This window comes from Sphaeramia orbicularis, chromosome 5 (genome assembly GCF_902148855.1).
Source record: "Sphaeramia orbicularis chromosome 5, fSphaOr1.1, whole genome shotgun sequence".
NCBI lineage: Eukaryota > Metazoa > Chordata > Actinopteri > Kurtiformes > Apogonidae > Sphaeramia > Sphaeramia orbicularis.
This window is the reverse complement of record NC_043961.1, coordinates 55,889,506-55,901,533: the sequence shown is the minus strand read 5'-3', so window position 1 is coordinate 55,901,533 and position 12,028 is coordinate 55,889,506. Positions and strand designations below refer to the sequence as shown.

Here is a 12,028-nt window from a genome sequence, read left to right as displayed (position 1 = left end):
TATTTACTTATTTATTACACTTAAATACCAGTAGTGGGTCTTTTTTATGTATAGAATGCTCAATTTATACACAGTAAAAAATGCAGCGTCAATATTTCAGAGTCAACCTATTTTAACCCAGATAGAATGTTTATAGCTCTACGGAGAGTAAACCAGCTCTAACAATAGAGTTAAAAGTCAGTGTAAAGTAGAGCTGCACAATATATCGTTTGAGCATCGTCATCGCGATGTACATGCGCGCAATAGTCACATCGCAGGTCCTGCAAAGTAGGAGGTAAATGAACTCCTCTCATTTCAAGGGTACCTGACACATACTGCCCGCAACAATCCACCAATTGCAATCGTTCTTAATCAATTTGCCAAAGCAGACCATGCCCCTGCACATGGTTTGAGTCAATGGTAACAATATTGAAAAATGACCAACGAACAAGAGAAAATCACTGAAAACGAAGACTTGGTGCTAAAAAGAAAAGCAGTTATCTGGAATTATTTCGGCTACAAGAAGGATGATATTGAAACATGTGTTCTGTGTTGATGGTGCCTTGCAATTGTTGCCACAATGAGAGGAAACACAACTAATTTGTTTGACCATTTATGTTGGCACCACACAGCTTTTTTCATATTGCAAAATATATCGCAGGGTAAAAAAAATTGCAATGTCAGTTTTTTCCAGTATCGTTTAGGCCAGGGGTGTCAAACATGCGGCCCCGAGGGCCAAAACCGGCCCGCCAAAGGGTCCAATCCGGCCCACGGGATGAATTAGTGAAATGCAAAAATTACACTGAAGATATTAACAATCAAGGATGTTAAACTAATTTTAGGTCAATTTCATCTGAAGTGGGTCAGACCAGTAAAATACTATCATAATAAACTATAAATAATGAAAACTACAAATTTTTCTCTTTGTTTTAGTGTAAAAAAAAAAAAAGGAAAATTACACAAATGTTAACATTTACAGACTAGCCTTTTACAAAAAATGTGAAAAACCTGAACAAATATGAACAGTCTGAAATGTCTTAAGAGAATTAAGTGTAATTGTACCAATATTCTGTCTGTTATTAAATGTTTTGTGTATTTGTAGATCCACTGTGATCTGTACGTTGTAATGAACATGTGAAAATGAGAAGCTGAGGCCAAATAATGGCATAAATTGTTAAAAATTGCACTTTTTTTCTTAATAAATTTCATTTTGGTCATGGTTGTTCATATTTTTCCACATTTTTTTAAAGGATAGTATGTAGGTGTAAAAAATTTTGTTAGTATACAGTAATTTTACTTTTTTCACTCTAAAACATAGAAATTAGACATACAAATTTTGGAATTGATATTATTAATGTATTATTGTGTTATCGTTTTAATCATGACCGGCCCACTGCAGGTCATATTGGGCTGTATGTGGCCCCTGAACTAACATGAGTTTGACACCCCTGGTCTAGGTCTAGTGTAAAGTTCTGCACAAATGCAGTGTAAAATTCAACTCTGCAGAGTGATGATTAGTGCCAGTCTGTCACATTGCATTGTGGGTACTGGACATTTTACTCATTGTGCTCTATTTTATGTGCAGGGGTTAAGGGGGGGGGGGGGGTTATGTTAATGTTTATTTAGGTTAATGTATCTACTTTACAACATTTATTGTCCTTTTTAAGTTTATTTTTTAATAATGTGACAGCATTAGACAAACCTGTAGGTGTAGATTGTCACTGTGAAGCTATTGTATTGTATTACAAATGGGAGGACTCTGCTCTTTCAAAGTAAAAGCATGTCAAGGGGTAGTTGAAACCCATAGAGCAAATTTTGTCCTTCAAATTCGTAAGTGTAACAATAATACACTTCATCTATCATCACCACTCCAAGAGCTACTTCAAGAAATGTCAGAAAACCATCTCACGACCCACACCTTGGAAACCCCTAGCATAGGGTGCAAACTGATGAAGAAAACAACACTGCAGAGAAATAAATATTAACACATTATAGAGTCATTTTTAAACTAAATTTGGAGTAAAAAATAGCTCTAAAGTGTTCATTGTTAATTTTGACACTGAATTGAGTAGAATTAACTCTGAAAATTTGACACAGGCCATGGAGTAAATTTCACCCCAATTTTGAATGGGACCAGTATGTTATCTGAACGTTATCTTAAATTCAATCTCCGCTGAAATCTCGCTCCATTATGTCAGTGATGCAAAGTCAGAAATGCCCATTTCTTCTAAACTGCCCCTCTTTAAATCCATTTATTTTATTTTATTTCTCTGCAGAATTTATTTAGTTCTGCTCCATAAATGTCATTGCCTGGACTGTATCCAATGGTACAAAAAAATCAATCATTAAGGATTATGACATGCTTTTTTCATGAAGTATATAAACAATATTTAGCTTTTATTCTTATAGACCCTATTGAAAGAGAAATTCAGGTTCTCAGTAAAATTGCCGCTTATCAATTAATCGTTAATTGATCGATAAGGTCAACCAACTAATGATTAATGGATCAATCGATAATTTGCATCCCTAGTACAAACATCTGTACTGAGAGATTAATGCCATTCACATAGAATCTGCCTGACATTGTTGATGGTTGGGCTGTAGCTTGAACAACACTATACTGCCTTTATGCACACTGCTCTTCACTTCCACTGGAGTTACAGCTTATAAGGTACCACAGTTCACTAACGCTCACTGAGAATGAGGTTCAGAATCAATAACTCCTCTGTCACTCCAGGACTGGGAGAGTATTCATCTGATCTGAGATACATAAATCTCCATGACAGAAGGTCTCTACAGAGCCAAGGAATAGACTGTCAAGGCCTAAGACAGCGTTTTACCTCTTTCAAGTGCTGAGACAGAACACCTCCTTGGACTTTGCGGTAACAAATTTAAAAAAAACCAAGCACAGTATTAACAGCAAACATTTACATCTTGTCCATTTACTGACATTTGGAATTAGAGTTAAAATAATCAAAGGGCTGTGTATAAAACTCTAGGCTATATATACATGAGGTACTTATAAACAGACATTCTGTTATGGCTACAAAGGGGTTAAAAATCTCTCCCACTGGGTGGAGAGATAAAATCAACAACCTTCAGTTGCTCATTCTCAGCGTAAACACCAAAGTCAGACCGAATCCTCATTTAAAACCTTGAGCTTGGCCTCATGAAGAAGGATGTTCACTTTCAAGGTCAGTCAGGGAACTAATGGGTGCCAGGAGTCAGCAAAACTGACACATGATGTTTGATTTGTTAGTCAGTTGGAATAGAAAGCAACAAAATCAAGCTGTCAAAATTTTCAGTATCCCCTGTACATTTGCACAGCCAGGAGAACTGGGCCAGTGTGCAAACAGTCAACAAGTTTGTTGGCTGCAAAAAGGTAACCGCATACTCTTCATGGACAATGGTCATCAACAGCCCATCAGAATTTTGACAAATGTGAAACCACATGGCAAGAGCTAATGGAAGAGAAGCTGATGGTCATTACAGTCATTCAAACAACTCTGAATGACTGTAAAACTCCTCTTTGGAAAGCTATACAAATTGTGACCCAAAACAAAACACTTCAACCATTACTGGACCCATCATAAAAGTCAGAGCTTATTTCATATCTCATGTAGTCTGTTCCTACCATAAAAAGAGGCTATACAAAATGCCAAATCAGAGTTAAGCACAATTTGTATGTTTTTATAGCAGAACTCTACACCTGTTTCTCGACAACTGAAGACCAGTCTACTGGTTAAAAAAGTGTTCTATTCTACGTGACACATCTGTCTAGAAGCTGGGTGAACACCATGTCAGAACTGTCAGTTAAAATTTCTCACACTTTCGACATGACATTAACTGCACATTTATCACATTTTGTCATTACACTGTATGAATTAACTTGGACTGTACAATCCGGAGCTACATTACATACTCCTACTCCATCACTGACAGAAATAAATAAATTATTCACACAAACACAAAAAGAGAAATCCAGTGGAAAACTCTTGGGGCACTGTCGCCCCATTTGCAGTTGTGGGAAATCTGTCAGAGCAAGAGTACCTTCCCTAGAGGGACAGCGGACAAATGACACCCACTCTCTGCATTCAATTACTATGAGAGAGGCCATGGGAGCCAAATCCTGCAGGAGACTCAGTTTCATAGAAGGGGATAGACACTCACACACAGAGCGACTTAAGTAGAACTGTCTGCTCTAGTCAACTCCAATTACCACTGTCCACTACTAACGTACAACATGTGAAACTATAAAAACAATTCCATCTTTTAGCCCCATTCCACAAAGTTCCATGTGGATTATGTTTGCATATTTCTTGTCATAATTCCTAATATATGATTTTACAGACTTTAATTGTGAATCACAGCAAATTAGTGGCCACTTTAATGAAACACACTGAACAAATTGCTTAAGAAAAAAGACTGAAAACAAGATATCTTGGTCTGCCACATGTGCCGACAACTTGTGTAAATAAACAACCTTAATCTTATTTTGAAGGAATTCTACGCAAAAACAAAATTTGTTTCATAAACCTCTTGCAACAAGCAGTGCAGATTGCAACGTTTCTGTGCGGTGTGTCCCAAAATGACATCCTGATCCGGCACATTATGACACATCCATAATGATATCTTAGGCCACACACACCACCTCATTATGTTCTCCGCCTATGCAGAAGACCTCAGTTTTCCTTCCACAGTAGCTCTGCATGTTCCTTGCAGCCATAAGTCTATTTCCAAAGGACTGCTGTTGTCAGTGCTTTAGCGTGGCAGTGAGCGGGTCAGGAGGTCTGACCTAATGTTCACACGTTTTTCAGCTCCACTTGAGAAGAAATACTGACCACTTAACCCTGCTCTGCCATAGCTGGCTATATACTTGTCACATAACACATTTTCATTGGGTGAAGCTCCATGAGTAACATTAGACTACAAACGACACACCAGTTTCTTTATAAATGGTCAGTTTGCATGGCTATGTTTAGCCTTAGTGACCTCTTCTTGGTCTTCAGTTCTATTTTTCTACAGAGTTAATATAATTATAATGTCACTGAGTTCTCCTGGTGCATACTCTGCATTGTAGTCATACTACACCTAAGATTTGTTTCCTCATTCATACATTAACTGAGACCTCTTTGTGTTTCCTAAGAGTTCTGTTTAGCTATTGTGTGTGTGTGTGTGTGTGTGTGTGTGTGTGTGTGTGGGTGGGTGGGTGGGTGGGTGTGTGTGTGTGTGTGTGTGTGCGTGTGTGTGTGTGTGTGTGTGTGTGTGTGTGCATATGTCTGTGGGATGTGCAGTTTGTCATTGTCTTTTATGGGTGGGCCATTGTTCTATTATGTTTAATGTATCATCATGTCTCTTGTTGCTGCATGTACATTGTGTCTGCTGTGGGAGGTCTGTCATTCAGAATTTTGCTGCCAAACTCTTCAGCAGTCAGTCAGAGGACAATCGACAATCTACAACTGTCTGGAAATGAAGTCTGGCATGGTTTGGTTAATATTAAACTATTTAACTCTCAGTGTTTTCCAACTGTCAAAAGAAATGATGATGTCGTTCTTGTCTGGCGCACACACATTCAAAGGTCTAGGTGTTTTTTTTTTATATAATTAAAAGGAAGAACAGTCTTGGCTATGCAAAGAGTGAGTTATAAAAGTTGATTTAAACAAGCTAAACTGTAATATTGTTTTACACCAGTAGGTTAAAAAAAAATTAAAAATTACTGTGGGCAGCTTATTTTATAGCTGTTCAAGGAATATCGCCAGTGATTTCATAGGTGACATTCGATCCAGTTAAATAAAAAAGTGGAATAACACCACCTACCATAACATTTTTTTTTAAAATTTAACATTATACTGTTACTTGTTTGTGTTTCCAGTGTGTGACAGAGTATCACATGTCATCTATGGATATATTTCATGAAGCTACACAGAGTAGTGAAAGCCAACTGCTGGTGCGGCACTCTGCTGGATGTTACTGATCCACAAGCTAAGCCCACGAAGCCATGCATATATGTGTGTAAGACAATAGCTTCTGTAAAGCACCTCTTGCTGTTATACTGAGAGGGAGAGCGAGCTCTGTTTCCACACCTGTTGCCGTGGGCAATAAGGGACAAGCTATCTCCATTTCTCTCACTCATTGCTTTGCAATGGACTGTACCAAGCTCAGCCATATGATCATAAAACTTCAGAACCCACACTGATTACCAATCTATACCTGCCTAAATCCAGGGGCTTTGGAGCTTGTTCGCATTTCATTGCACTCCAAGCAAGGGATATATCATAATTCTTATGGAGGTTTTCAGAAGAGGGCATGTAATTATTATATTAAAACTGAAAAAAAGAGTACATATAAAATATGTTAGCTAATAAATCTTTCACATAAAATGTGAACATATTTCATTTGGTGTAGGAAGCAGACAGAACTGACGTTTGTCAGGTGAAACTTTAAGAGTTGGACTTTTTTTCATATTTTCTTTTCACCACACTGCGTAGAGTGAGAAATTTGACTGAACAAACTAATTTTTGTCAATGACCTTTGGCATTTGGCTAAATATTAAAAGATCAGACTTGAATTTTATGTAAACTTTTAAATTTGTGTGGTGTGGGTTAGCCTAAGTTTTCTGTCTTCGTGAATCCAGGGCTGGCAAGAGAAAAGGAAACTAGGCATCTTTGTGTTTTGTTATTGACTAGGAATTATCTGGGAGAAAACAACATGCCTGCAGGTTGGGAGATGAAGTTGTCCTAAATTATTGCAGAACAGCTTTGAAGTTGTATCATGGAACTGTTTAATGCCAACTCTCTGTGCTGCCATTTTCTTTTTTTTTCTTTTTTTGATGAGTATGATAGAGTATAATTCAAACCATCTTTAATACAAACCACAGAAGCATAAATAATTGAATAAAATCGGCAGTGGTTTTTTGAAATGCACCAGCAAATAAGTGTACAACATTTTTTCTCTTTCTTGGACTCATTCTAAGAAGTCTAAATCTTGTGGTGGGTAAAAAAGTGAAGGAGTCTGAGACTCTGGTTTTGGCTGGCTTTAAGTGGGCCTGACTTCAGTGTGGCTAGGAGGAACCAATGTCTTGGCAAACCATGTGGAAATACTGTGCATCAAACATCTCCAAGGCCCATATAACACATAGCTTCTTGACTGGCATAAGAAGTCAGCTACTTAACTTTAGGTTTACGATTTTTCATTCATTCTGTGATTACTGTGAGAACGAAGGTTCAGATGAGGTTAAAAGGTACAGAACTACAATAATAATGAAGTAATCCAATCCAATATAGACCTGGTGAATATACAAATAGGACTAAACGTTTACACGAATTTTTGCAACAATCCTGAAAAGAAAAAAGAAATATATTCCACAAAACATCCCAGAATCTCCCTTCAACAAGACAAAACTAACCTCCAAAAAAGCCTGAATCTGAAATGTTAAATGTAATGTCAAACATGGTCAGTCAGTGCTGAACAGCTTCATCTGGATTTTTTCTACTAAGCACAAGCTCAGATTTTGCTCACTCTGGGGATCAAGCTGGCTCATGAATTGAACTTTGACCCAGTAGTGAGAAACCAAAACATTGGCCGGGAACAGTAGTACATTTATCCTGAGGGACTGAGCCAATTTCCCTGTAAGCTGCACTCTAATTTAAAACAAAAGAAAAAGACAAAAGGCCACTAGTGTCACAAAATTAGCAGGAATTATATTATTACTTAACAACCAGATCAAGAATTTAACTAAACCTTTTTATAACTAGAAATACGCAGAAAAAGTGGAGCGTGTCACTTACACTGTTGTCACTGGACCCTGACACTGGGTAGACTGTCCAGCCCAGTTCTGCTGTGGCTGTGGTGGAGTCCATGAGTGTTTCTGTGGAAAGAGGCAGAGACAGCGGTCAGATAATCTCTTGACAACATAAAAATATTTCTGCTGTTGAAACCACTAGTGAGAACATAAGCATGTGATACATATTTTGGATTACTATAAAAAGGGGCTAAAAGTAGCCTCGATGTTTCATTTAAATATTATTTTAAGTTAATTCACTGTGAAGATTATCTACTTTTACGATGTATCCTGTTTTATATGATCCTACCATTAAGCTTTTTAGATTTTTTTAGACATCTATCCATATGTAAATGGTTGCCTTCTAGCTAGGGATGTAACGATATGAAAATTTCATATCATGGTTATTGTGACCAAAATTATCACAGTTACTATTATCGCGGTATTATTGAAATTGTGCTCAAAATGTTCAAAAAGTACTTATACACACACTGAAAATAATTTAACCAAGTTGCATTTGAAAAAACAGAAAAAAACAAATAAAATAATTTACTATACCCATGTTGGGTATCTTTTTTTTCAACACGACTTCATCTATATCATCTGCCTATTATTTTTTTCACTTTAACTTACTATAAAAACATAAAAGGCCAAAAAACATAAAAAAAATATAAAATCCAATTTGAAAAATGTATATACTTTATTGCATAAGTAACACAAAGATGCTTAACGAACCTTTTCAAAGACTTTAAAAGTGAATATTGGTTCCAAATATTAGGTAAATAAACTTAAAACTGTAATAAATTAAAACTATACTCAAATATTTGACATAAAGCAGATCTTTACATAGGCGTTTTCTCCGTGAAAGTGTGGTAATCAAACACGGTTATCATGATAATTAGAATTTAAACGGTAATACTAACCGCGGTTTATCCTTATGCCAGTGATTGTTACATCCCTAATTCTAGCTAAAAAAAAACAAACAAAAAAACAAAAACATGCAATGATCTATAATTGAAAAGACAAATAATCTCTTGCTTTCCAACTATATACATTGTACAATCTAAATGTTAATGTACACTTTAAACAGATAGATTGTGTTGATTGTATCAGACTGATCATTACAGCAAACATAGATTTTAGATTAAAGTAACAGTTTCATAAGAGGTCAGACACATCTCGGTCAGTAGGACGTTGGCATCATCCGTGACACTGTGGGGAAAATAACAGCTTGGAAAGGCAAATGTCCATGGTGTGGAGGAGGGGCCACCCTATATGCCATGGATTAGCTGGTGGAAAGAAACACCTCTGGTAATTGGGGTCAAGAGAATGTGCCTCCTATCTGTCATGAGGTTCTCTGTGGCAAACACACTGTCTGTCACAAGCTTACTGGACCATTTAGTGCCACCTTCCTTCGCTCTTTTTCCTACCCTCTGTACAGACCTTCTCTTCCACTCCTGACCTTCTCTCACCACTGCTTTTCTCTGTACGTAACAGAACATAAGTCGGAGAATTTCTTCCCGCTGATTAGACCTGTTCCAGTCTTACACTTCAGTGTCGGACTGCAGTAAATGGAGAGAACATTCATCAGGTTTGAGGCGTCAGCTGCAACTCTGAAATGCCACAGAGGGATTTAGAAACCCCCTTGACAAACAGGACTACTAAGCTCACCATGAGTCACAGCCAGCGACTGAAATATAAGTCACAGGAGCGATTGTTCACTGCTGTAGCTTTTCATTACTTTGGAAATAATAATCGATTGGTGTTTAATAGTGTGAATGAATAGAAACAGATCCAAGAGAAGAAAAAGAATGGGGCCCAGGAAACCAGAGTGTCTGTACCTTCAAAAATCAGAATCAGACTCAGCTTTATTGGCCAAGTATGTGACCTAATAGACAAAAAGTTGCATTTAGGACTTTCTAAGACCATTCTGAATGCAATTTGAGACCTATATTGCGGTTGTTGTGGAAAATAAAGTATATAGTATGTGAAGTAAAAGTGGAGTTTGATTGTAAGGGTTCCGGGGTCTCCCTATTGTTTCCCCAAATGTTTTTCTGACCTCCCATGTGATTCTAATACTTTTACATCCTAAGTTCCTTAATTTCAGTGTTTTCTTGCACAAGTTTCAGTGAGCTTCAACCAAGCACAACATATGCTGTTCTCAAGTCAGAGCTCTTTGAACTTGCATTTAACAGTAGATGAAAGTAACTTTAAAAAAAACACAAAGATGCCGCATTAACCCACACACCACATTATGACCCACTAACGATATGCAGGCAGCAAAGCATGCATTAGTGGATACTGGTTTAATGTTGGTTTTCATTTTCCATTTTCTTACTGTCTGATCAATATTTCAAAAACAAAAAAAAAGCTATTGTCAAAGCAAAACAGAAGTTAATGGAACTTAATGGCGGTAATAACTTCACAATAAAAAGTTGCCTTTCAACATACATTTTAAGGCTAGAATTTTCAATTATTTGATTTTAGACATGTCAAGGATTTATGGAAATCATAATGACAAATATCATCACCATCATAACCAAAGTTCTTGGTGAAATCTAGTACAGATGGCTATAGAAGACCAAAGTCTTGTCTGTCAGGATTGTGTTTAACACATAGGCCGACATCCCAGTGCCAGCCTGCAGGATATTTTAGAGACTTCCAGTTGTTTCATAACCCTTGCTTTCCTCTGATTTATATTCCAGTGCAAGCCACAGCTTTTAATTAACAGGCTCCGTACGCATCAGTTTATTTCAGGGCCTTCTGCTGACATTCAGCTTCTCACCAGTACTCACAAGGCATAATACTAGATTTCACATCCTATTCAGTTATCACAAAGCCCAAATCGTATAATTAGGCAGATGAGACTGCAATTGAGCAGCTATTGATAACCTTGTGTGTGACTCTGAGATGAGCAGCCTACATGGGTGTTAGGCAGTGAAATGGTAATTATCCACCATAATGATAACGATAATTAGTGGAGGAGTAAAGTGAGAATAATGAACCCCCTCTGCGGTGGGCTTGGGAGTGTTGTGGGGGGAAATGGGACTGAAATTCCCCAGAAATGTTAACAAAGAATGAGTGACACCCAACCCTCTGCCCGTACTATTCTTTTTCCTCCTCTTGCCACATATTCCATGTTTCGTCCTCCTCCTCTCAATGACCTTTGTTCTGCCTCTCTACCTTTCTGTGCTCCCTTCTTTCAGAACTGTTTCTCTTTACTCCTTATCTCTTTTCTTCCTGATTCTCTGACAACCCCCTTCTCCCTTCCTCTCTCTTTCATGGTCTATCTCTCATCTGTTATCACTGGCCTGCACGGTGGACAAGTACCACCTCACCCTATAAGACTGATCACTTTTCTTCCTTCTGCTGTCTACACTTCAGTCCTGGCAGCCACAGCGATTCATTACCTCCTGTGGAGCAGAGCGGCACATACCTCACCACTGTCAGCCGCTACCTCGTTCTCAGCCTGAACCCCCAGCCGTGGCAGAGCATGGCTGCTCAGCAAGACATGTTGGCTATTAATCAGAAGGAGGGCAGGGTACTGAGGTGTTTGCCTGAATCCAACTGCAGGAATCACTTAGTTTTGTTTTGTCTCATGGGCACTTGTCTACAATGTGAACATCTCAGTTTTCCCATTTGTGGGACCGCCAGAGATGCCCTCTGAGGAACAATGTGTTGACACCATGCAATCCTATCGCATCTACTGGTGAGCTTCCACCTTCAACATCATGTCAAGGTTTTATTACCTCCGCCAAGAAGGTTATGTTTTTGCCTGCTTTGGTTTGTCTGTGTGTTTGTCCGTCTGTCTGTCTGTGTGCAAGATAACTCAAAAGGTTATGGACGGATTTGGATGAAAATTTCAGGAAGTGTTGATACTGGCACAAGGAACAAATGATTACGTTTTGGTGGTGATGGGGGGGGGCACGGGGGGAGCACACTGATCTGCCTTGCCGGAGGTCTGTGCTCTCCGAGTGCTTTTCTAGTTACCAACAGTAATGATCAGTAAGATTCTTGGACTCTTACTTCTTCATGTTTTCTTCAAAACAGGTGGTCCAAAATAATAAATAATAATAACTATTGGAAGTGGCTCTGGTTGTAGGTCTGCATAAAATGTGTTCAGTCTAAAACAAAATGACATTTTTACATGCAAATACAAGACTTAATATGTTTCCCGTGATTTCCATAAGAAAATCAGTAATAAAAAAAAAAGGGCTGTATTTTTTTTTTGTTCTTTGTATTAACTCAGTCGCTGTAAGGCTATGAATA

The 12,028-nt window shown here is 38.0% G+C and overlaps 1 protein-coding gene across 4 annotated transcripts in view; it reads right to left on the bottom strand.

Annotated features, from left to right (window-relative positions):
* ephb2b (eph receptor B2b) overlaps positions 1–12,028 on the bottom strand; it is a 169,033-nt gene that overhangs the window by 108,754 nt on the left and 48,251 nt on the right. For all 4 annotated transcript variants that reach the window (XM_030134197.1, XM_030134199.1, XM_030134200.1 and 1 more), the window contains exon 2: positions 7,767–7,846. In XM_030134197.1, coding sequence (XP_029990057.1) covers positions 7,767–7,846 — 80 coding nt within the window. The remainder of the gene's footprint in view (positions 1–7,766; positions 7,847–12,028) is intronic.